This window comes from Ruditapes philippinarum, unplaced genomic scaffold (genome assembly GCF_026571515.1).
Source record: "Ruditapes philippinarum isolate M1 unplaced genomic scaffold, ASM2657151v2 ctg6531_1_1_1_1, whole genome shotgun sequence".
Taxonomy (NCBI): domain Eukaryota; kingdom Metazoa; phylum Mollusca; class Bivalvia; order Venerida; family Veneridae; genus Ruditapes; species Ruditapes philippinarum.
The window spans coordinates 9063-34990 of record NW_026866341.1 but is presented as its reverse complement, the minus strand read 5'-3'; the positions used below and the strand labels follow the sequence as shown (position 1 = coordinate 34990).

The following is a 25928-nucleotide window of genomic DNA, read 5'->3' as shown; positions in this document are numbered from 1 at the left end:
TCGTAAAATACTGTAACAGTTTTTTTCCTCTGGATGACATTTTATTTTGTTACTCCCAAACCTAAGTGTAATTTATTTACAAGCCTTCTCTAGGTTAACATGTAAGGATTGAATTCAAATCTAATTTACAGGAATTGACATATACTGGCTGGTTTGAATGTATTTTATACTCATATGACCATTGTAGGAAAACTTCAAGTTGCCTTCTTTTCATTATTTCAACAGATTTATACCCAAATGCAGCTAAAAGGATGGAAACAACAAGCAATTAGAGTTCTTATAAATATCGAGGTAAACATAAATAAGATTCTTGATTAAGACTCTCACAAACTGAGTCTGCAAATTTTCTTGTAATTTAGTTGTGATTAATGCTTCCGAGTCTTTCACAAGATTTAATTTGTACTTGATTACAGTAAGTTTGTTATTTGCTTTTTTTGGGTTTTTTTGTGTGCAGATTTTGACACATTTTTTATGGCCATATCTTTATGGTTAAGCCATCTAACCGGCTATCCTGGATAACTAACAAGTAATGACCAATTTCTAGCAAATGACCAACTACTAATCCTACATGATTTCTGAAATCAGCGGAGAGAGACAAATGACCATAAGATTCAATGTCCAAGGTCAGTTGGCAAAGAGAAATTTCGCCTGGCCTGCAACAAGAACCAGCAATCTCTTGATTGTAGAAAGCACAAGGCTTTCACACTTATATTATACTATTATATTCAGTATTTTGAGGAGGTTTGTCTGAATCTTCCTTTATAACTAGTGTAGAAGTTTTTCTGCACTGTTAGTTATTCAGTCAATACTTATTTTCAAATTTTTCCTTAAAAATAATGTATGGTAAATTTGTCCAGATTAAATGATGGACAAGTCCATTTAAGAAATTTAGCATTAGCTATTGTTGTAACGGTCAGCTATTGTTGTAACAGTCAGCTATTGTTGTAATGTTCAGCTATTGCTGTAATGTTCAACTATTGCTGTAACGGTCAGCTATTCTGTAATGTCCATTTACTGCTGTTAATGTCCATTTACTGTTGTAATGTTCAGTTAATGTTGTAATGTTCAGCTATTGCTGTAATGTTCAGCTATTGCTGTAATGTTCAGCTATTGCTGTAATGTTCAGCTATTGCTGTAATGTTCAGCTATTGCTATAATGTTCAGCTATTACAATAATGTTCAGCTATTACTGTAATGTTCAGCTATTGCTGTTATGGTCAGCTATTGCTGTAATGTTCAGCTACTGCTGTTATGTTCAGCTATTGCTGTAATGTTCAGCTATTCCTGAAATGTTCAGCTATTGCTGTAATGCTCAGCTACTGCTGTTATGTTCAGCTATTGCTGTGATGTTCAGCTACTGCTGTAATGTTCAGCTATTGCTGTTATGTTCAGCTACTGTAATGTTCAGCTATTGCTGTAATGTTCAGCTATTGCTGTAATGTTCAGCTATTGCTGTAATGGTCAGCTATTGCTGTAATGTTCAGCTACTGCTGTTATGTTCAGCTATTTCTGTAATGTTCAGCTATTACTGTAATGTTCAGCTATTGCTGTAATGTTCAGCTATTACTGTAATGTTCAGTTACTGTTGTAACGTTCAGGATTGCTGTAATGTTCAGCTATTGCTGTAATGTTCAGCTATTGCTGTTATGTTCAGCTATTGCTGTGATGTTCAGCTATTGCTGTAATGTTCAGCTATTGCTGTATATTCAGCTATTACTGTAATGTTCAGCTATTGCTGTAATGTTCAGCTATTACTGTAATGTTCAGCTATTACTGTAATGTTCAGCTATTGCTGTAATGTTCAGCTATTACTGTAATGTTCAGTTACTGTTGTAACGTTCAGGGATTGCTGTAATGTTCAGCTATTGCTGTAATGTTCAGCTATTGCTGTTATGTTCAGCTATTGCTGTGATGTTCAGCTACAGCTGTAATGTTCAGCTTTTACTGTAATGTTCAGTTACTGCTGTAATGTTCAGCTACTGCTGTAATGTCCAGCTTTTACTGTAATGTTCAGCTATCTGTGTAATGTTCAGCTACTGCTGTAATTTTCAGCTACTGCTGTAATGTTCAGCTACTGCTGTAATGTTCAGCTACTGCTGTAATGTTCAGCTACTGCTGTAATGTTCAGTTACTGCTGTAATGTTCAGCTACTGCTGTAATGTCCAGCTTTTACTGTAATGTTCAGTTACTGCTGTAATGTTCAGCTACTGCTGTAATTTTCAGTTACTGCTGTAATGTTCAGCTACTGCTGTAATTTTCAGCTACTGCTGTAATGTTCAGCTACTGATGTAATGTTCAGTTACTGCTGTAATGTTCAGCTACTGCTGTAATGTCCAGCTTTTACTGTAATGTTCAGCTATCTGTGTAATGTTCAGCTACTGCTGTAATTTTCAGCTACTGCTGTAATGTTCAGCTACTGCTGTTATGTTCAGCTATTGCTGTAACAGTCAGCTATTGCTGTAATGTTCAGTGACGTCCAAGTGCACAAACCCACCAGACAACAGGATATAGGTGTTCATCTTAAATGTTTGCAAAGATTTCTAAGAATCAGATAGCCAGAAAGATTTTCCAACTAGCTCTGGTGGTGAACTAAACAAAAACTGATCACCACCAAAATTAAAGAGAAGTAGAGGTGATGGAATGACCACATTCTCCAAAGAGCAAATTAAGTATAACTAGATTTGAATCACCAGGTTCAAAGATGGATGGGAAGAATAGTGCCAACCTGAGAAACCAATCTGACTCTCATTTTTTTTGACAGGGTTTTAAGTTGACCAACACATAAAAGGTCATATGGCAGCTTTCCTGGTGGAGAAAGACCAAAAGAGCCTTTCCATGCATTGGATGCTCTTTAAATTTCCATTTATCTCATAAACAGGAAAATAGATATTAACACTATTTGCCACTGGTGACAACACATCACTTCTAAATCTCACTGTTCTGAAACACTCTTGTAAAAAGCTTAAACAAACAACCATGTTGATAATTATTGTAAAATTTCAGACATTTACAAAACTCATAAAAACAAGATGAGACGGCCATGATTGTTTTCATATCTGAACAGTAAAAAAGGTGGACATGAAGCCCCTTTGGAAAAAAAATTGTTCTTTCAGTGTTTTCGGGGTCTACATCAAAAAAGATTTAATCAATATTTAATTAAAGATGAAAAAACAAAGAAAATATGAAAAATTAAGCCCCTTTATGATCATAAAAATTTTCAAGGGGTTTTTAGAAAGATTTGTTTCAATTTTTTTTTTTATTTTTTAACAGCTATTTGTTTTAAAAAAAATTGTTTCCTTTTTGGAAGAAATTTTTGGGTTTAAAAGGACTCCCTTTAAAATCTTTAAACAGTTTGTTTCAAAAATCAAAATTAAAAAGGGTTTTTTTTGACTTTCTAAATTTATAAAAAGAGGTTTTAAAAAATGGTGTTTTCCCAAAATTTTTTTCAGTAAAGGGCATTTTCCCCAAAAATTTTTTTAAAACCCCTTTGTTTTTTACTTTCCCCAAATTTAATTATAAGAAATTTTTTTAATAATTTTTCCCAAGGCCCCCTTTTTTCTTAAAAAAAAAAAAAACTCATTTTTTTTAAAGTAGGTGAGCAGGAGATGTGGTAAAATTTATTTTTTTCTTCTATTTTTAGCTCAGTTGGCCATCTTGGTCAGCAGACCAAAACCATTTGAGCAATTTTAGAAAAAAAGATCATTTCTGAAGAGTTCCATCAAAATCTCTCAAGCAACTGGGAAGGAGATGTTATTTAAAGATGAATTTCTATTTTTAGCTCTGACAGCCACCTTGTTCAACCGACCAAAACCATTTGGGCAATTCTTGTAAAGTAAAAATGATGATTGCTGTACAGTTTTATTAAATTTTACGAAGTGGCCGAGGAGATGTTGTTTAAATGTTTTTCTATTCAAGCTATGGTGGTCATCTACTTCAGCCGACAAGAACCATTTGATGAATTTTTATAGATGACCTTAGGATCCTTCCTGTATAATTTTATCAGTATTGACAAAGCAGGTTCGGAGATGTTGTTGAAGTAAAAATGTTAACAACTGACGACGGAGGACAGGCACTCAGTAATCACAATGGCTCACCATCAGCAATTTTTCCTCTAGTGAGCTCAAATAAGGGCCAAAAAGTCACAAAAGGGGGGGGGGATAATTTTGTGAAAATCCAAGCTAAGTTATCTGTCTTCTTAAATGACCTACCATAATAAACGCAAAAACTTTAGTGAAGTTTCAAATGAATATCTTCCATTGGCATGCAACCAAAGCCTTACACAGGTTAAGTTTCAATGTAAAAAAGTAAGAATATTCTTATAATTGCAAAGCTATTAAGAAAGTAGTACCTGCAAATGTTCCTTTTTTTTTACTAGCAATTATAGGGGAAATCCTGTTCTAAGCTACGCCTGGGGGCTTGTAAATGGTTCATTAAACATTCACCTTGCATGAACTGCTTGTTCTGGTGCTAAATAGACTAGGAAAATAATGGCTGAAAAAAAATATAGACCAAGATATATATATTTATTATATATATATGAGCCGTCACAACTCAAACCAAACGTTATGCATTTCGACCAGCATGGAATCCCAGAACCAAAGCCTGCACATTCGCCCCAGTCTGACAGGATCCATGCTGTTTGCTTACAAACCCTATTACAAGTAGAGAAACTGATAGCAAACAGCATGGATCCTGATCAGACTGCACGGATCCATGCTGGTTGCAAACGCATTACGCTGGTTTTGTCTTGACGCGGCTCATATTATAATAAACATTATCTGGAACTTGGTAAATGTGGGTTTTTTTCCGCTAATACGTAGGTACAAACAAACTTTTACCATTACAGCTTCACGGTGCACTACCCGTCACAATAGAATAGTCAACCTGTTTATTTTTGAAGCTTTTATTGTAAAAGTTTGTTTGTATCTATAGATAAGCTGGAAAAAATCCAAATATTCTAAATCCCGGAGTTAGTCTATTATGAAGTATACTCTTTTCACATTGCTCATTTATTTCTTTAAAGCTGTCCTGTTATGGTTTACAGAAAAGTTACTAATTGGCCAATCATCTGAACCATCTTTTGCTTCTGCTCCTTTTTAGCAATAAGTAAGGTTATAATGATTTAAAATATTTTGCAAAATACTACTTTCGTTACATTTACAGGTATGACAAAGAGTTTTATATTCAGTTATTCTTTCTTCAGGTATCTGATTAGCAGGAAACATGTTCTAAAACCAAAATTTTAACATTATAAATATCATGTCTGCCCTTCCTAGAGAAAGAAAAACATGTTTGTTTTTTGAGACTTTGAATGTGCTTTTAACATTCACTCATGTACAAACAGGAAGTCTACTTATGGTTATTAGTTAATCTCCTGAATCTGTGTTATCAATGGATGTGCCCTGCTCTGTATTTGGAAATGGTCCATTTTTGAAAATTAAAGAGTTTGAGTTTACATGTAGAATTACACGGACAACAAATACTTTAAGAAATAGAAAACAGTGTTTTCATCATAATTATCTATAAATATATATGAAGTTAAAGAATACAATTTCAAATTTGTTCTTATCTTCATAACTTGCCAATCTGCATTTACAAGAATTTCTACTGCTATTTTTTATGTTATTTGTGTCATTTTAAAATATCAAGATTTATGGGTTTTTTTCAATCAAACCAAGGATGGGTATCCAAATGCACCTCAAAAATAATTATCACTCAGAGCTCTATGTATCACAGTTTTTGTTTAGTTGTAAATGTATATTATAGCTTTGTCCAAGAATTAATGCCACTGCTCTCTGAATTTATGTAATAATTTTTTTTTATAATAAATGAAAAACTTCTGCCCCTAAGTTGCTAACTTTATTTAACCTTTATAGAAAACTTATACCCAAATGTTGCTAATTTTATTTAACCTTTATTTAACCTTTATAGCGCTATACCTTCTTTTGTTTTTGATAACAATTTGTTTAACAAAACCCACGTTGCATTCATAGCATTGATTTCCTGTAGCAGACCATTAGGAAAACAGTTGTACATGAAAAAATGTATAAACATTGTATATATGTTTACCTTAAAGTGAATGTACTAAAGTTATTCTTGCTGATGGTTAAACATCACACTCATCATCAACTTTCTAAATATATGTAAGAGCCGCGCCATGACAAAATCAACATAATGGGTTTGCGACCAGCATGGATCCAGACCAGCCTGCGCATCTGCGCAGTCTGATCAGGATCCATGCTGTTCGCTTACAAACCCTATAACAAGTAGAGAAACTGATAGCGAACAGCAGGGATCTTGATCAGACTGCGCGGATGCGCAGGCTGGTCTGGATCCATGCTGGTCGCAAACCCATTATGTTGGTTTTGTCATGACGCGGCTCATATGAAGAATCATATCTATAAAGTTACCTGTACAAATACAATATTAAAGGCACATTATGCCACCAAAATCCATATTTTTTTTACATCTTTTTTAGAAATGTCTAACATGTTTGGAGCATATTAGATGTTTAACAGCTGCAAAATGTTGAGCTGAATGTGCAGTAATGTGTCATAAAGGTAGCAAAGTGTAAACAAAATACTCATTCGCTATGAAGTAAAAGATTTAAAGTTTATCATTGTGGCAAATGAGTATTTTTTCTCTCTTGAAACTGCAACAAATACCAAAATAAAAAAGTTTTTTAGAAAAATAATTGATATCATTTCTGAGGCATAATGGGCCTTTAAATCTCATGTTTCACAAAGAACATTCAACTTTAAAGAATGGCTTATCAATGTTCAGGACTTTTTAAGATTTCATTTAAAAAATTTGAACACAAATAGGTATACCTTTGACCTGTTATGGTTACTGATGATTTTCACGGCCTCTTTTGTGTACTGTTCCGTAGAATATGCTGTGTAATTGACAACCTCGAGATTGCGACGGAAATCTAACCCTTTGTACACCTACAACACATCATAGATTTTTCACATCATATAAAGATGATATGAGCCGCGTCACGACAAAACCAACATAATGGGTTTGCGACCAGCATGGATCCAGACCAGCCTGCGCAGGATCCATGCTGTTCGCTTACAAACTCTATAACCAGTATAGAAACCGATAGCGAACAGCATGGATCCTGATCAGACTGGGCGGATGCGCAGGCTGGTCTGGATCCATGCTGGTCGCAAACCTATTATGCTGGTTTTGTCATGACACGGCTCATATTATGAAGTACAAAATTTCAATGTCATATGTCAATGTTTCATATCAATGTTCTACACGGTATTTCGTTTTCACCTTTTAAGGAACTAGACTTAAGGAACTAGACTGAGTGCACCCAACTGAAAAATGTCCTATATTTGAAATTTTGTTCATTCAGAAAACAATCAAGAATATAAACTTAGTGTAATGCAAAATTGTCAATTTAAATTAATAACCGTCAACATTTTGAAGAGAAAAAAACAGACAGGAACAGGTTTCTAAACCAGCTATGTGTAAAGAAAGGTAAATTACTATGTAATTTATGGTAAGTGGAAAGTAACAATGAGCTATAGTCAAATTTATCTTAAGTTTTTGAAAGTTCATGGTATATACAAGTCTTTAATATTTACAATAAGCTTTAGTATCTGAAACTTTAGAAACTTACTTCCGACAGGATTTCACCAAATGTACAGGAATGTCAAGCATTCAATCAATTTTTTCTAGCCAGCTAATATTTCCTCCCCTAAACCTACCCCCTACCTGGGCCTCATGTTTGTAGCCAGACCTTATTTCCTACTACCCCATCATTTGTAACCATTCCTTATTTTTTCTTAAAATAGAAATAAACAAAAAATTCTTATATAATAAATGCTTACTAATAAACACAAATCAGCAAGCCCATGTCTGCCCTTTAAAAGTTATGGGCAAAAACAATAAATTTGTCAACAAAAACACTTTCAGTCCTTCATAATAACAACAAAGTTGTCGATACTCAGGTAAACATATAACAATGCCTGAAAACCAGAAACATTAAACTGACAATCTTCATAATAACAACTCACTCCTGTTATTTCAATGTGTTCATAATAGTCTTCCTTTCCCGTCCAATATCCGAAATGTGAGTCAAATCCTCGTCTTATGGGTAAATATTCTTCCTTAAAGAAACCTAGGTGCCACTGTATATCGTAAACAAAAACAAAACTGTGTTGTTACAACTTTATCAAGTTGCTCATCCAAAATTATCTAAATGATATTTTCAGGAACTTTTCAAGGAAATGTTTCGGAAAAAGTCTGATTGTTGTTATAATAAAACAAATTCACTGTTTATTACTCCTTATTAAAATTGGCTATTTTCATTTAATTCAGATCTTCAAGTTGCTCATTCAAAATTAATTAAACAGAATCTGGACAGAATTTTTAGGGGAAAATTTCAAAATAAGTACTGGCCGAATAGCTAATCATGCACGAACATGATCAGATGGGACATATTGTGCCAGCTGATCATGGTCTGCACAGGTCACATGGGTAAATTCAGTCACATCAAGTAGGCTAAAGGTTAAAAGATGACATTCTCTTTATATGAATGATCTTAGGAGAGTTACACCCAAAATTGCTATTAACAAACTTAATCAAAATAGTTTTCCTAAATGAGTTTTAGTATGATTAGCTTTGCTGTTGCCTAAAATAGGTAAACATAAAATTCCTTAACACACTTAAACACAAAACTGAGTACAATGGACACAATTGACTGGACAAGTTATTTAAATGAAGATAATACATATAGTAAAAAATCTTATTCCAAACAGGGTCTTGTTTTCTGAGTTTTTGCCGAACTTATAGCCTTATTAATCTTTAAAATAACATGCGGCTAGGAACAAATAAGTGGAGTCCACACTATCCTTAAAATCTACAAATTCCATATTTTTAGAAGCATTCTCTGACCTAAATACTGTTAAGTTGATAATTATGTGTAAATAATTTTTCCATGCAAATGTTCTGCATCTTATAAATCCCTTGAATAAGCACATGTACACATATGTACATGTATATTCCAATCCCATTTTTGTTTTCAAAAAGATACATTACAGTGGCACCTTGGTTTCTTATCCAACACATTATTGACAGTTATCCCTTACCAAAATGACTTTAAGTGACTTATATGTTTCTTATATGCAACTTATACTTGACCTATAAGAGAACTATAAGTTACATATAAGTCACTTATAAATCACCTAAAAACCTGTCTAAGTCAGTTATAGGTATATGCTATATATAAGTCACTTTTGGCCATTTTTTCCCCAACATATAAGTCACATACAAGTCACCTATAAGTGCCTTATACTGGTGAACTTTGAAGTAACCAGTTTCTATGTTAGATATAAGTGAAAACTTAGAAACTTTTTGCGAGACTTTTTATTACTGAGCAAAGCTGAAAAAATTACTAAGTACAAAAACATGAGAAAAATTGATAAAATTTATTGAAGTTGATATGTAATTCTTTGCTTTAATACAATGGGTATCAAAATACTCAGAATTTAAAATACTATAATCTTAGACCTAAATCACAAACAATTAAGATTTTTTTTTAAATGTTGCTTATTAATTTTTGAACACAGCTGGGGGTTTTTAAGTAAGATAATAGGAAAAATGATTATCAATTAAGTATATTACCTGTAAAAAATTTTGGTACATATTCTGTGCGGAATTGGGACAGAAATGGCATTCAATCAGAGATTTCTAGGCTACCATGGACAGAAATGAAATTCCATGTCATTTCTTCTCACAAGGAAAATATTTCACATAAAAGTCACCCAAGGCATAAATCTACTCTTGTTTTTTTTCTAACTTGAAACAGACATTGTAATCTATATGTTTTTTATCAACTGTACTTCTTACAGACCTAATTTCGGGGAAGTAAGATATTCTAACAAGAAAAAGAGGTGTATTTTTTTTTTAATATACAAGTGTTATTTTTAAGACATTTAGGCCTAGTGTATTTTAGATATTTAAACAATAAAAAAACAGTGCTTGAAATAAACAGTTTCTATTGCTCTTTTAATCTATATAAAATCAAGGAACCAATATGCCTGAAGATTGCTTATATTTTCTACATCCACTGATACACCACATAGATAAGAGGTCTGATAAAACTGGCCACCTGCCTTTGCCACCATATGTGCATGACTAATTTTTTGACTGGTCATTCCTACAAATCAGACTGTTCCATGTGATTATTTTGGGGAAAGATAACATTTCCTATCCTGAATTTGTAAAAAAAGGACATTGCATTTTCTTTTTCAAAAATGTATAATGAATTTTAAACTTTACATATCTATTAGTTATTTGATTTTTTTTCACATTCAATGATTGTAAGATAGAACTGATGAGTGCTTTGATTTTTGGATTTACCCTGTTTTACATAACATTGGACCTGCCCAGGTACACAGTTGTAAGTCTGAAACATTTAGGTTAGCAAGCTGGTGGAAATCACAGAGAATCTACTTGATGTTTTAGGAATTTTAGAGATATTGTTTTGTTTAAGATGTTTAAGTATAGTAATGGTAAATAAGAATGACAAGAAGAATCACCTTGGACAAGAAGATAATACAACAAAATCAGGTAAATACCTTTGAGTTACATTTATGCAGAATTGATACAGGTTATATATTAAACAATCAAAGTAAGATGGCAGCAAACTAAAATTTGTAACTTGAGAGATCAAGGCTGTTTTTATTTCTAAGCTTCATACATTAGATTTACTACTAATACTTGTAATTGATTTAAATCTAGATTTAATAGTTAAATTAATTGAATTTTTAGAACTAAATAGTACAATCAGTAGTTTTATGCAGCTGAATAAATCATAATCATTTTATTGTTGTTTTCAATGGAGAAATCTGATATTACATTTTACATACATTGCAGGCTAGTGGGACCATTTCTTACTTTGAGATGCCAGGTGAATAATGATATGCAGTATTGAGCCTGAAAAGGTATATTTTTTTTAATCTCTATACTTACTGCTCTAAATCTTTCACAGAAAAGAGCATAATAAATGTTGTTGCAAATAGTGCAGTTAATCAATTCTTATAGAGACTTTAAGCAATTCTTAAGCAACACTGTTGACTTGTGCACTAAAATGAGATACTGTGTAACTTAGTATATAGCATAAATAGCTAATATAGTTTGATGATATAAAAAATATGAAATATAACTGCATATACAATGGTCGGAATTTATTCCACAACTTTTTTAATTAATTATGAATTTTATCTTTAAAGGTGAACACAGCCACATGAAGTTCTCCGAGGAAATAGAAGCAGAGCACTGAAACAGACATCAATAAAAGAAATAGTAGTTTGAATAATCAGAAACATTTGATCAAATTTATGATTTGAACAGTTCCTTACCGACAGACTTCCAGCAAAATAATTGTATAAATAAAGTGTTTGATTCCAAGAAAACCAGTAAAAAACAAAAACTTGCTGCTAGAAATTAATATTGTTTTTGTACTAGTGAATGTAAGATGATTGAACTGAAGGATATGTATGTTGAATTTTGTATTTTGCTCATTTATATGACTATGAATATAAATTAATAAACATTTTTGAAATTAAATTACTAAACTTTTATTTTATTTCAAGCTTTTTTGACATCAAGCAACATATATGCGACTTACATGTGACTTATATGTTACTTATAAGTGACTTATATTAAGTCACTTATATGTAACATATAAGTCACTTATATGTTACTTATAAGTTGAGCATATCTTTGACTTACATGTCACATATTTGTGACTTATATATAACTTATACTTCACTTATATGTCAAAATGCCAGACATATACTGCACTTACATCTAATTTGCATTTAAAATACATATACTTGACTTATAGGTGAATTGACTAAGTGAAGTATAATCTACATATAAAATAGCCTATAAGTGACTTATAAGTGAATTCCGTAAGGGATATTATATCATTTTTGCCCCTTAATTTGATGTTCTATAGTAATACTTACACAGAATGGTTGATGGTTCTGCTAAAGAACATCATAAGTCTTCCTCCATCATTAAAGATTGAAAATGACTATACCTGTATATGGCCCTTAGCCATAATGACAGCCGCATCATTTTAAAATGATCAAATTCTTCATGTTCAAAATCTAACATTAAACACTGGGTTGACAAAATCCTAAAACAAATTCTACAGGGTATAAACTTACATTGATTCAATGACGATCAAATCCTTTTAACAAAATTCTGAATTATCAGTTACTTTCATTAAATTCTAGACAGTCATATTTTAGATGTTGAAAAAGTTACATCAAATTCAAGATAGTCAAGTTCTACCATCAAATTAAGGACAGTAAAAAACCTACATCAAATTCAGTCAAAACGTACATCAAATTTAGGAAGTCAAGAACTTACCATGTCTTGTGTGCCCCGCCATTGTGGCTTGGCTATGATGGGGATTGATTGCATTCTGTGAACATCCCCTTGCTTTGTTGATCTTTTTTCTCATTTTCAAAAAACATTTTACATCATACTTTACATCATACCTTACATCATATTTGGAATAGTCAAAAACTTACATCAAATTCTAGATGGTCATAGTAGTCCTCTTTACCACCCCAATAACCAAAGTGGGAGTCAAACCCACGAGTTGTCGGCAAATACTCAGTGCGGAAGAAACCAAGGTGCCACTGTCATTGAAAATATATAAATGTCATACCAGGTGTTTCTTTCAAAAAGTTAAACGTTTCTACGAATAACAATAAAGTTAATGTATTTCCATAAAACTTTAAAGTGATTTTAAACTTGCATTTGTATCTATGGAAACAGAATAAAGTCTTAACCTGGTGGCAGCAATGGGTTATACCAATGAAATCACTGCAGACCAAGATCAGCTGGCAACAATGTGCTGCCTGATCATGGTCTGCACTGTTAGCTATTCAGTTGGTTCTTATTTTAGAGTTTTCACTAAAAATGATCATTGTTTTAGTCCAGAATGAAAAATGGACATTAGTCCAGATTGAAAGACAGACAAGTTCATTTAAATTATTTAGCGCCATATATAAGGTTAATATGAGACCTGTATAATTATAAAGATTAACAAACAATTCCTAGATACATATGAATATTAAATTAGCAAGTGATATACATGTACAAATAAGCTACAAAAGCATTAGACAAAAAAACTTTTCTTATGTTCTATTCAAACAGCTGCGCAAGTGTTAAAAAATATGCTTCAAAAGAGTTATGTTAGTTAAAAGTACCAGCAACGGGTGTGAAAGAAAAAACTTTCAACAAAAAAAAGCATCATTATTGACAGCCACATCACCAAAGCTAATTAAATGATGTTAATTTCTCATTGAAATCAATTATAAAGCAACAAAACCTATTAATAGGGGACCACCTGTGAAAAATCCCTTTTCCCATTTTGTAAAACTGGTCTTTACAGACAAAATTTGACTGTATTTTGCCCACTGTTAAGCTCACTATTTTACAGTTTTATTTTAGGATGTTCATTTATACAGGCCTTTCTCTTCTAAAAAATTATCCTAATTAAAAAACATAAAATCCAAAAGCAAACAACCATATCTTTTTCCCTTTTATAAGATATGAAACTTCCAAACTGCCCATATATATGTACCGGTAATACTTAGCACTTCTTGGCAATTTTTCTTCTCCTTTATGTACAACAAAAAAAAACCTCAAACAATTCAAACCAATCATTTTTTTGTATTTCATTTTTAGACATTAATATAATTATTGCATGCATTGAATAGTCGAGCTTAAAATAAAACCAGACTTATAAACTAGTTGTCTTACTAACATTGTACCTTTCCAACAATATGGGTGGCATATCCAAGACTTTTGAGATGTTGTGCCATGGTTGTATGGTTCAAGGGCAGTCCCCATGGTTCAGGTGCAGATATCACATAATGTTGGAGGCCTGGTAAATTAATACATGTATATTCAGTTCTAACTATGTTAGTCTATGAAAGGAAGGAAGTGAAGCAATGAGATAACAATAAACTACATATAATCACGGATTTATATTACAAGGATCGGACACTTTCGTTTAGCTTAAAGTCCCGTCGCGCGCATGCGCGGAATCGGATAAAGGTGGACAGAATGAGATGGCGGCACGCTCGGAGTGCGAAATATGACAGATTTTCACTAGAGTATGTGGTGTAATTGCAGCTTTGTGAAAAATTATACACATATGAATGTATCGATACAGTATTATTTTACGCGCTAAAGTATTAAAAAATGAAAATATGCCGATAGAACGCTGCAACGCTTAGTAAAAAAGTACCTATTTAAAAAAATATTCGCCTATTGTTTAGGCATACTCTCTACATTTTGATGCACTTTTACTTCAAGCATAAATTATAACCGCGATTCAGATTAAGATAAATATTTTTTACATGGTTTAATGGTGGCATTGAAAACAAATGTTTCTTGATTGCTCAAATACTTTTAAAGAAATTAATGTTTGAAATTTGTCTTTATTTCTGTGAATTTTTTTCAAATGATTTGTACATTGTTTCTTTGAATTACCTGTATATTAGTATAAATATAGTAAATATTCTACTTATTATTGTATTAAATATATTTTCAGATCAATCTAGACAAGCGTTCATACATAGATGAATTCATAAGATTGGCAAGGAAGAAACTTTTATTGGCATACAGAACAGCTGTTTTATAATATTATTTTTTATTCTGAAACAGATTTTTTTTCATAGTTATCCTTCGCAATTCACGTCAAATGATTTATTTGTCATATGTTTATTTTCATTATTTTTCAAAGAAAGGACTATACAAATTGAGTTATTTATTTTCAATTGCATTTATAAATGTTAATAAAGAAAATAGATTTACATTGTATTTATATATATCCTCTTCAGAATCGTTTTCTTACCACACATGCCATGGACTGAAGTTAAAGACCGCGCACAAACAAAATATACATTCAAATTCTATTTGTTTTTGAAAATTGAGTGTTGCAATTATCACATGTAACCTGGTAATGAAAGTTTGAAAATAAACTTTTTCAATAATCACTTGTTACCTGGTAATTACCCCACTTCAAGTAATTAAACTTGAAAGAAATTTAAGCGATGTGTAAAAAATAATCAAAAGTTACTTTTATTCCGCAAAATCCTGACTCAAACTGTAAAGATTTTTATTGTTTTTCTAGCGTAACATTAAAAAGTATCAGAATTATCTTTCAACAGGCATTCAAATAAAAAGAATAATTAAAAAATACGGATTAAAATATACGAGGCCGGAATCGAGACAGCCACACTTTACTGTTACTATGATTGTGTACTTCACTGCACCGACATTTGAAAACAGATTTACAAAAAATAATAATGATATAAATGATGAATAAAATTTGAATATTCTATGAATATGGCAATATTGACAATCTCGGCCATATTTTGTACTAAAAAAATGAATCAATTTTCTTCACGTGTTGAGCGAATTGTAAAGGCAGCAATACATTACCCGTAAAACAATTGTGCGTTAATAAATTTGACTACATAACCCAATACATCTTAAATATTGCATCTTGAATCATCTATGAATAACTTACATCGGCTTCTTTATTATTTTGAAATTGAATTTTGTTGGTACAGTACTAATAAATTTCAAATACCTGCTTTTTATATAAAAATGTAAATTTACCGCGGATTTCGTCAAGTTAATTTTTTAATCGTTGTTGCGGACAGATAAACTGTACCTTTAAAAAATAAATTAGATATTTGAATTAAACAAGTATTTTTCTTCAAAATAAACTTTAAATTTCCAAAATCGGATAATAAATGGAAAAGCTGTATGGTATTTTGTAAAGTAGGTATCCATTGCGAACGGGCATTTACGCTTTGGTAAATTATCGATCGATGTACCTTTATCGGGTGCACGACAAGATATTTAAGCATTTATATAGGGTTAACTGGGAGTGTCCGATCCCTGTAATATAAATCCGTGATATAATTGTGTGCATGATTTATGTGAAATAAAGGAAGTGCTCAAAAGTACATGTATATGAAGCAATGAGTTATAACAAAAAACTACATACATAAACTGTGCTAATGATTTGTATGATTATAAAGGTGCCTGAGAGGTGAAAAAAAGGGAACCAGTCTCACAATGAATAAAACAATTTCATTGGTCGATTCAAAATTCAAGAGTAAATCACCCAATCAAAAAGCAAGATTCAGAAACTGGTTTACAATAACTGTAATCATTTTTTTAATGTTTCTAATTAATTTTGTTTTTCTTGTTTGATATCCATTCAGTGCTTGGATATAATTCTCATATCCCCAAACCAGGGAATGTGGCACAAAACTACATTTAATTCAAACAGAAATATGTTGTTATAGTTTTAGTTGGCAGCATGGAAATTCTGAAATTATAGCATACAATAAAAACAGATGCATGTCTCTTGATGTAACTGGCCCCAGTATCACATGACTGATAAAACTTGTCAGCAATAAAAGAACTTAATATCACCTATCAACACCAAAATTGTTCTCAATTAAGATTTACCACCAGCCAATCAAATTGTTGGCTATATGAGACTGGTCACCTGAATGGTTAAAATTGTTAACTGGGCATCAAACTGGTTAACTGGTTAACTTGTCACCTGACAGAGTGATTCTATTAATACAGTCTATATTTAAAACTATAACACAGAACATAATGTTAACAACAAAATAAAGTGATATTACGCATTAGTAGGACTACTATATTATGCAGAAATATGACTACTATAGTAAGACTAATTAACAAAAGCATCAACACAGGCCTACTTCAATTTATTTTTTATTTTATGTAAAACGCTATGTTTCTTGTAGTGGAATGACCAAAATAAGAATGTCACAGACTCAGATTTGATCCATTCTTTCCTTACATAGCTTTTTTTTTTAAACTTTCACTTTTCTATACAATTCTTAGATAGAATTCTCCAGAAAGGAATACAAGAATTCTAAAAAAAAAATATCCTCCATTTCCAAGTTTGACAAATAATGAAACAATTACTATACATGGTAACTAAGTAAATAGAAAAACATCTTCATTTGTCAAAATCTTATTGTTCCTGATTATTTACGGTATTATTTTTTGTATAAACGTACATGTATTTCATTAATATATGTATATATATATGAAGTACTCTTGAGAGAATGTGAATAGCTAATGCATCAAAGAAAACTTTGAAATTCTTTGCAAACTATATATAAAATTCTTAGCAAATTAAAGAGTTCAAAATGGCATTGCCTCACATGGCATTTTAATAAGTGATTTATTTCAACATTTTAAATTAAGTGTTTCAATAACTTATCTTAGCCTGCTAGCAGCTAGAGATTACATCCATGCGATCAGTGCACCTCCAAATGAGCCGCGTCACGACAAAACCAACATAGTGGGTTTGCGACCAGCATGGATCCAGACCAGCCTGAGCATCCGAGCAGTCTGATCAGGATCCATGCTGTTCGCTATTACTTTCTCTACTTGTTATACGGTTCGTAAGCGAACAGCATGGATCCTGATCAGACTGCGCGGTGCGCAGGCTGGTCTGGATCCATGCTGGTCGCAAACTCATTTTGTTGGTTTTGTCGTGACACGGCTCAAATGGTGTTCACTGTTTGTTTTTCAGTCAGTGAATAATTTGAAAATTTCTCATATAATAATGAATAATTTTGTCCGGAATGAAAGATGGACAAATCCATTTTAAGATATTTAGTGTGGAAAATATTAATAGCATGTCGATGCAAGCATTTATCTAAAAAACATTCATGGAATCTATACCAGGTACTTTTTGTCCTCAAATAACTTCTTTTCATTGCACGAATCTATAGGGAGGGGTGTGAGTTTTATCAAAACCCCACAGATTTGGTTACTAATCATAAAGTAGAGTCTGAATATTAAGACATCTTTTTAAGTGAATATCAAGCATAAATTTGACTAATGGCACTACATAAAGTAAAATGCCAAACCCGCTCTTGAACATGCTTAAACCCCTGTGAAAGACAAAATAAATTAAATATATTGTCTCAATCAAACTGACATAGAAAAATATTTAATGTGCCAATGTCTTCACCCTAGTTGACTTATAAACCATACTCTATTACATGATTTATCAAATATATCAAAATAGTTTATCATTTTATTTTATCATATTTTATCATTACTGAAAACTAAGTAAAACAAGAGGGCCATGATGGCCCTGATGTCGCTCACCTGTATATAGCCCCCCCTTCCCCCCGGCCAATTTTTACCCAAGGGCTTTTATTTGTTTATTTGAACACACTTGGTAGACACCCATAAGAAGATGTTTCATGCTAAACATCTAAGTTCTAGCTCATTGGGTTTTTTAAAAGAAGATTTTTTAAGTTTTTACTATACACATATAGTTAAAAACAATGACACCCCTGGGGCAGGGCCAGTTTTGACCCCCGGGCTTTTATTTGAACAAACTTTGTAGATATTAACTTAAAGATGTTTCATGCTTAATATCTAAACTCTAGCTATTTGGGTTTTTTCAAAGAAGATTTTTAAGTTTTTGCTATACACATATAAGGAAAATCAATGACCCCCGGGGCGGGGCCAGTTTTGACCCCAGGGCTTTTATTTGAACATACTTGGTAGACACCCATTAGAACATGTTTCATGCTAAATATCTTAGCTCTAGCTCTTTGGGTTCTTTAAAAGAAGATTTTTTAAGTTTTTACTATATGCATATAGGGAAAATCAATGAACCCCTGGGGCGGGGCCAATTTTGACCCCAGGGCTTTTATTTGAACAAACTTGGTAGACATTCACTAGAAGATGTTTCATGCCCAATATCTAAGCTCTAGCTCTTACGGTTCTTTAAAAGAAGATTTTTTAAGTTTTTACTATATGCATAATGGGAAAATCAATGACCCCCCGGGGCGGGGCCAATTTTGACCCCAGGGCTTTTATTTGAACAAACTTGGTAGACACTCATTAGAAGATGTTTCAAGCCAAATATCTTAGCTCTAGCTCTTTGGGTTCTTTAAAAGAAGATTTTTTAAGTTTTTACTATATGCATATAGGGAAAATCAATGAACCCCTGGGGCAGGGCCAATTTTGACCCCAGGGCTTTTATTTGAACAAACTTGGTAGACACTCACTAGAAGATGTTTCATGCCAAATATCTTAGCTCTAGCTCTTTGAAGATTTTTTAAGTTTTTACTATATGCATATAGGGAAAATCTATGACCCCCTGGGGCAGGGCCAATTTTGACCCCAGGGCTTTTATTTGTCCAAACTTGGTAGACACTCACTAGAAGATGTTTCATGCCAAATATCTTAGCTCTAGCTCTTTGGGTTCTTTAAAAGAAGATTTTTTAAGTTTTTACTATATGCATATAGGGAAAATCAATGACCCCCTGGGGCGGGGCCAATTTTGACCCCAGGGCTTTTATTTGAACAAACTTGGTAGACACTCATTAGAAGATGTTTCATGCAAAATATCTAAGGTCTAGCTCTTACGGTTGTTTAAAAGAAGATATTTAAAGATTTTTCTTTCGGTTGCCATGGCAACCAGAGTTCTGCATGGAATTAAATTCTTTGAACAATTTTTAAAGGTGACCACCAAAGAAACATTCCTGTAAAGTTTGGATGAAATTGGCTCAGTGGTTTATGAGGAGATGTCATTTAAAGCAAAAGTTTACGGACGGACGCCGGACGGACGGACGACGGACGGACGCCGGACGAAAAGCGATCACAAAAGCTCACCCTGTCACTTTGTGACAGGTGAGCTAAAAAGCCAAATATTCCTTGCAATAAAAACATGTATGTAACCAAAAAGTATTCATGTCATTGCAAATTTACTGTTGTAAAATGCTTTGAAATTTCTAAACTAAACTGAAATAGGCCTTTTCATGTTGTGCTTTAATATTATGTTACTACCTTTCCTACAATACGTGTTGTATAACCAAGATGTTTCAAATGCTGAGCCATTGTTGTATGATTAAGGGGTAAACCCCATGGGGCCGGGGCCGTAATCACTCCATGCTGAAGCCCTGGACATGGAACATGCAATATACAAGTTAATAAACACCATGCCATCATATGAGTTAGTACTGTAACTATTATCTCTTTCTCACACATTTTTGAAATTTTCATAAAGTTTACTCACTTATATAATTAAATAGAAGTTAACCAATTACTGCAATAAGGCAATGCATTCAAAATGCCGCCACATAAGCCAGCAATATAGGGTACATGCACCTTTTTTTTAAGCATTAACATCTGCAAAGAATGAGGATATGTTTAAAGGCCGCAAGATGAGGGACTTAGTTAGCCAAAAAAAAAGGTGCATTAACCTATTCTTGCCTAAAAGTATATCTCTAACTTTTAAACTGTGTATTTCATTATTTGTTTTTCAAGTCATGCTTTTTACATATACATGTGAGTGTGATGTTATTTGAGTGCTATGTTTTGATAAAGAAAATACCAGGGCCATCATTGGAGTGACGGAGTCCACTGTTTTACATGGTGCCCTGACTCATGTATATTTAGAAACATGTAACAGTGCATCCTAGCATGATATTATTCATTTTTACATGTTTTCTTCTTCATTGATAAACACAGTGTACAGTTGGTATGCAAAATAACAGTTATATTCAGTGTTTATGACATGCAATAAATGAGCCGCGTCATGACAAAACCAACGTTATGCGTTTGCGACCAGCATGGATCCAGACCAGTCTGCGCATCTGCGCAGTCTGATCAGGATCCATGCTTTTCGCTTATAAACCGTATAACAAGTAGAGAAACTGATAGCGAACAGTATGGATCCTGATCAGACTGCGCTGATGCACAGGCTGGTCTGGATCCATGCTGTATATGTTGGTTTTGTCATGACACGGCTCAAATGTTTTACATATAGACACTGATGGAAAAATGTTGGTTGGCTTTTACGTCTCACCAACACAGTCAATTCATCATAAATAAAAGAGGCCACACTAAATGAATAACTTCCAATCATATCATATTTGAGCTGTGGCATTTTGGTAAAGGTGTCAGCCTCTCAACCAAGAGACTATAGGTGCGAGCCCTAATGGGTTTTCCCATATGGCACTAGTACTGGTTTGTGTCAGTAAACTAACTTGAGTGTGGTTTAATCAAGATTAAAAAAAATATGATTCAACTTATAGATGAGTGACTTTATAGTATTCTTTTACAAATCGGCTTGGGAAGAAAGAAGACATAAAAATCTCTATTTTATCTTTACCAAGATGTATAGGGTGGCGTCCCGTCATCAGGCTGCCTCTGGTAGGTGTACATATTGGTGAAACATAGTAATTATTAAGTATCACGCCATCATATGCAAGCTTGTCTATATTGGGTGTTTTAATCTCGGATCCATGGAAACCCACATCGTTCCAGCCCTAAAATACAAATAAACAAATTTGTACATTTAAATCATAGATACATGTACATAGAACAAATAATAATAGCAACATGAACTATGTAGGGATATAAAAAAAAATCTTCGATATTCAGCAGAAAAATTTTTTTAAACAAGAAATACCTATATAATATAAGTTTAAAACTTTTTGAATTCTGCAAGACTGTCCAACATACATGTAAGTCACAATCCCTAAATAGCATTCAAAAACATCTTTATGGATTTCCAGGAAAACACAAGAAAGTGTAAATGAGCCTCTTTAAATGTTACTAAATTCAACAAAATGAAATGTTACCATGTCATCAGCGATAATCAATCCAAAGTTTACAAGCAATATTTGGTCTCTGCGGGAGCATTGTAGGTAAATATCAACATCACCGCACACAAAGTTCGTGCTGACCAATGACATTTAAAAACATCTTCATGGAACCAAAAAAAACTTGAATTTAAACTTTAACGGTTACCAAGTCATCAGCAACAATAAGAACGATGTTCGGTTTCTCAGTCCCGGCGGAAGTATTGCAGGTAAATATCAACATCACCACACACAAAGTTCTTCCTGGTGGCATCATGTTTATATCTTTGCAATCTGAAATATGACAATAAAATCAACAGTTTGATATTACCCGATAACCTGCCATATTTGTAATATGAATTTGCCCTGCTTTGAATTTCAAAGTTCATGGAGTTCAATATAAGAATATAAAAAATTTGAAAAACCTACAATATACATTGTAGAGCTTGGTCTGACACTGCATCAGTTTGAGAATTCATGTGTCATAATTACTATGAAATCAAAATAACCTTGTACTAGTTGCGGACCATTAACGGGATACTTTTTCTGTCCCCTAGAAAAAGTCGGCATATATGGGTTACAGAGATCTGCCGAGGACGCAATTTTGCGCCATTGGCGCTAAAAAAATGAGAATAGCGCAGGATAATCGGCAGCAAAGGGACATGGGCGCATCTAAAATCTGTGCCAGACTTATAAGAAAACAAAACTGTCTGCTGGTTTATTTAGTCATCCAGTCAAAACTGGTACCAACAGCAACATGTTACCCATGCTCCTGTAATTACGCATATTCTTGAGTTTATCCATTCCTCTATAGCTTTTGTCAATGTTATCTACTTACTGCATTTCTTCTCATACTCCCTTTCCCACACAGATACTCATTTTTACTACCGTAAATTTAATCCAATAAAACAAACAAACAAATTATACAACTACTTAACATTTAAAATGATTATCGGTAACTGAAAAAAAAAGTGTTGCTATTTTAAGAAAATGCTGTAAGTTACAGCATAATCTGACAGGTGTTCAACATGATCAACCCTAAGGTCACTCAAGTTCACGCAAGTTTTGGCTGATGAAGTGTAAAAAAAGATGTATATTTCGTCATCAGAATGTTTGACAGGGTGATTAACCAATCAGAGAAACATTGTGCATGACTTTTTTCATGATCAAAAGGTCTGTCGGCAAATGTCTCTGATGTATGCTGTCTACACAGAGGCATACAAGGGGCAATAAAATTCGTCAATATACAGTGGTAAGGGACATTTGGTGCAAAGTAGGAACAATTAAATGGATAATGCACAATATAAGACATTACAAGTAAGAACCAGCAATTATGTGAATAAATTTGCATATCAAATTTTTGAGCAGCCATTTAAACAAGAGCTGTCGGTAGGACAGCAACGCTGGACTATTCTTAGTGCTTGATAGTAAAAAAAATTTGTTTGTTTGTTTGTTTGCTTCAGTTTACGCCTTTTCTCAACAGTATTTCAGTCATATAGGCGGGTAGTTTCCTAACCATCGTTCCTGGTAAAAAAAATGCTTGATAGAGTTACCTCCTCCTGTTTACAGGTTGGGGTCATGATGGTGAACAAGTGTGCAAAGTTTCAAAGCCATATGTCAATGGACTTTGAAAATATTTGAACTATTACAAAAACTTTAACGTAAATTCAAAGTCGAAAAAGGGGCATAATTCTGTCAAAATGCTTGATAGAGTTACCTCCTCCTGTTTACAGGTTGGGGTCATGATGGTGAACAAGTGTGCAAAGTTTCAAAGCCATATATCAATGGACTTTGAAAATATTTGAGGTATTACAAAAACTTTAACGTAAATTCTAAGTCGAAAAAGGGGCATTATTCTGTCAAAATGCTTGATAGGGTTACCTCCTCCTGTTTCCAGGTTGGGGTCATGATGGTGAACAAGTGTGTAAAGTTTCAAAGCCATATGTCAATGGACTTTGAAAATATTTGAACTATTACAAAAACTTTAACGTAAATTCTAAGTCGAAAAAGGGGCATAATTCTGTCAAAATGCTTGATAGAGTTACTCCTCCTGTTTACAGGTTGGGGTCATGATGTTGAACAAGTGTGCAAAGTTTCAAAGCCATATGTCAATGGACTTTGAAAATATTTGAACTATTACAAAAACTTTAACGTAAATTCTAAGTCGAAAAAGGGGCATAATTCTGTCAAAATGCTTGATAGAGTTACCTCCTCCTGTCTACAGGTTGGGGTCATGATGGTGAACAAGTGTGCAAAGTTTCAAAGCCATATGTCTATGGACTTTGAAAATATTTGAACTATTACAAAAACTTTAACATAAGTGGTTACGCCGACGCCGACGCTCGGGTGACTGCAATAGCTCTACTTATTCTTATCGAATAGTCGAGCTAAAAATATTTTAATTTTTGCCTGCAATTAATATTAGTTAGAAAGTTACCATGTAGGCATAATTTTTAATTATTGGTAAAGTACTGAATTATAAGTGAACCACTTGTCATAAAATATTATGTAAGTTTTATTACCGGGGAAATTCAATTATCTACACACTTTTTAACAGTTATTTTGGTCAATGTTTACTTATTTTCCCAAGGCCCATACTTTGGTAAAAATGGCCCATCATTTTCAGACCAAGTGGGCCCAGGGCCCAGTACTTTCAAATTCTTGGCAGATCTCTGGGGTTACTTTTTGTCAGTGGTGAGGGAGGCACAGTGTGGGGGGGGGGTCCCCTTAGGTTTGTCCCGAGCATAACTTAGTCACTATAGTTTGGACAAGCTTCAAATTTGGTATGCATGCTCCTTTCAATGACGAGAATTGCAGTGCACAATAATTGTTACTCTGCACTTCTTATTGTTTGAGTTAACTCAGACATGTCACTATTGGTCGGATTGACTCCAAACTTGATATGCCTGCTTCTATCAATGACTCGAAGTGCAGTGCACAAGAATCATTACTTTGCACTTCTTATTTTGTATAAACAACAAAAAATTAAAGAGAAATTAGTTTTGTTTACAGTATATTAGGATTTGTAATAACCACAGGTACACAGGTAACATAGCTGAATGTATATAGCGGTGAAATGAAAAGGATTGTATTGGATTAGATATGGTTGCATTCGAAGGTGAGTCATATTTTATTTCTTTTGTTGCACATATTATGCAAAAAGGTTTATCTCATGTTTCCGTGTTGTTGTTGTTGTTTTTTTTTATTAAAATAACATTTTAAGTATTGCTACAAAATCGCTGTGCGTTTTGCTAAAGGAACTTATGAAGGAGTCGATAAGACGTTGGAGTCATGGAGTGCACATAGTACTAACGGAAACGTCTTATGAGTTATGCAATAACCAGGAACAGGACCAACCCAGAACAAAAATATTTTGACTTCCTAACGGTTTTAGGATATCTATCTCTGGATATTTTTGTATACTCTCATTATTTTTTCCCAATGATTAACTTATTATAAATCCGCATGTCAGTTTGATTCACAGCCAACGTATAAACGTGAATTAAAACGATACCTAATTCTCTACGAAATTGTATACCCGTCCGCCATTTTGACTATCTGCTCTATTTTAAGATATCACATGATCTTTTGCTAATATACACTACGAACTCACCAACAATAAAACAGAATTTATCAAAATTGATTGGATGGATGATTAATTGAGTTTAAATGGATGTTTGAAACTGTCAACAGAATATAAAGCTCCATCATGTATCTATTAACCATTTTATTAAAATGGTGTCTAAATATATAGCGTGTCTTTTAATATAAAAAAACATATTCTTCAGATTAAATAAATATCTTCATTAAAATCTGGAAGAATTAAGGGTGATCACTCAGAAGTATTAATCACAACAAAATTGCATGAAAATTGCAGGCTCGGTTTGATTGAGTCTGTACACGAGCGATAATGAAAACGTGCAACATTCCTCAGGCCCCCTAGCACCGGCTCGAGCGGTACTCAATTTTTCAACACTTAAAATTTATCCCGAAGGACAAGAAAAATATAACAATACTGATGTGAATTTCGTGACCAGACTTCAACAACATATCAATTATTATTATATTGATTATATAGATAATGTATTGGATTTTTTTAATGATTTGTACAAATGAAAATTGTATGAAAGATACATCTTATAACTAAAAGGAGCGTTTGTCAAGTTTGTTATTTTGACTGTTAATGTTTGATGATGTTGTTTTAAG

General features: G+C 33.1%; 1 protein-coding gene across 1 annotated transcript in view; it reads right to left on the bottom strand.

Annotated features, from left to right (window-relative positions):
• Window positions 1-25302, bottom strand: part of LOC132732207 (arylsulfatase B-like) — a 31379-nt gene extending 6077 nt beyond the window's left edge. The window contains exons 1-8 of the mRNA XM_060718598.1: window positions 25237-25302; window positions 21892-22016; window positions 21251-21407; window positions 13815-13927; window positions 8031-8144; window positions 6831-6947; window positions 5162-5228; window positions 4443-4491 (exon numbers count right to left, since the gene is read on the bottom strand). Coding sequence (XP_060574581.1) covers window positions 4443-4491; window positions 5162-5228; window positions 6831-6947; window positions 8031-8144; window positions 13815-13927; window positions 21251-21407; window positions 21892-21999 — 725 coding nt within the window. The 5' untranslated portion in view covers window positions 22000-22016; window positions 25237-25302. The remainder of the gene's footprint in view (window positions 1-4442; window positions 4492-5161; window positions 5229-6830; window positions 6948-8030; window positions 8145-13814; window positions 13928-21250; window positions 21408-21891; window positions 22017-25236) is intronic.
• Between the last annotated feature and the right edge of the window lie 626 nt (window positions 25303-25928).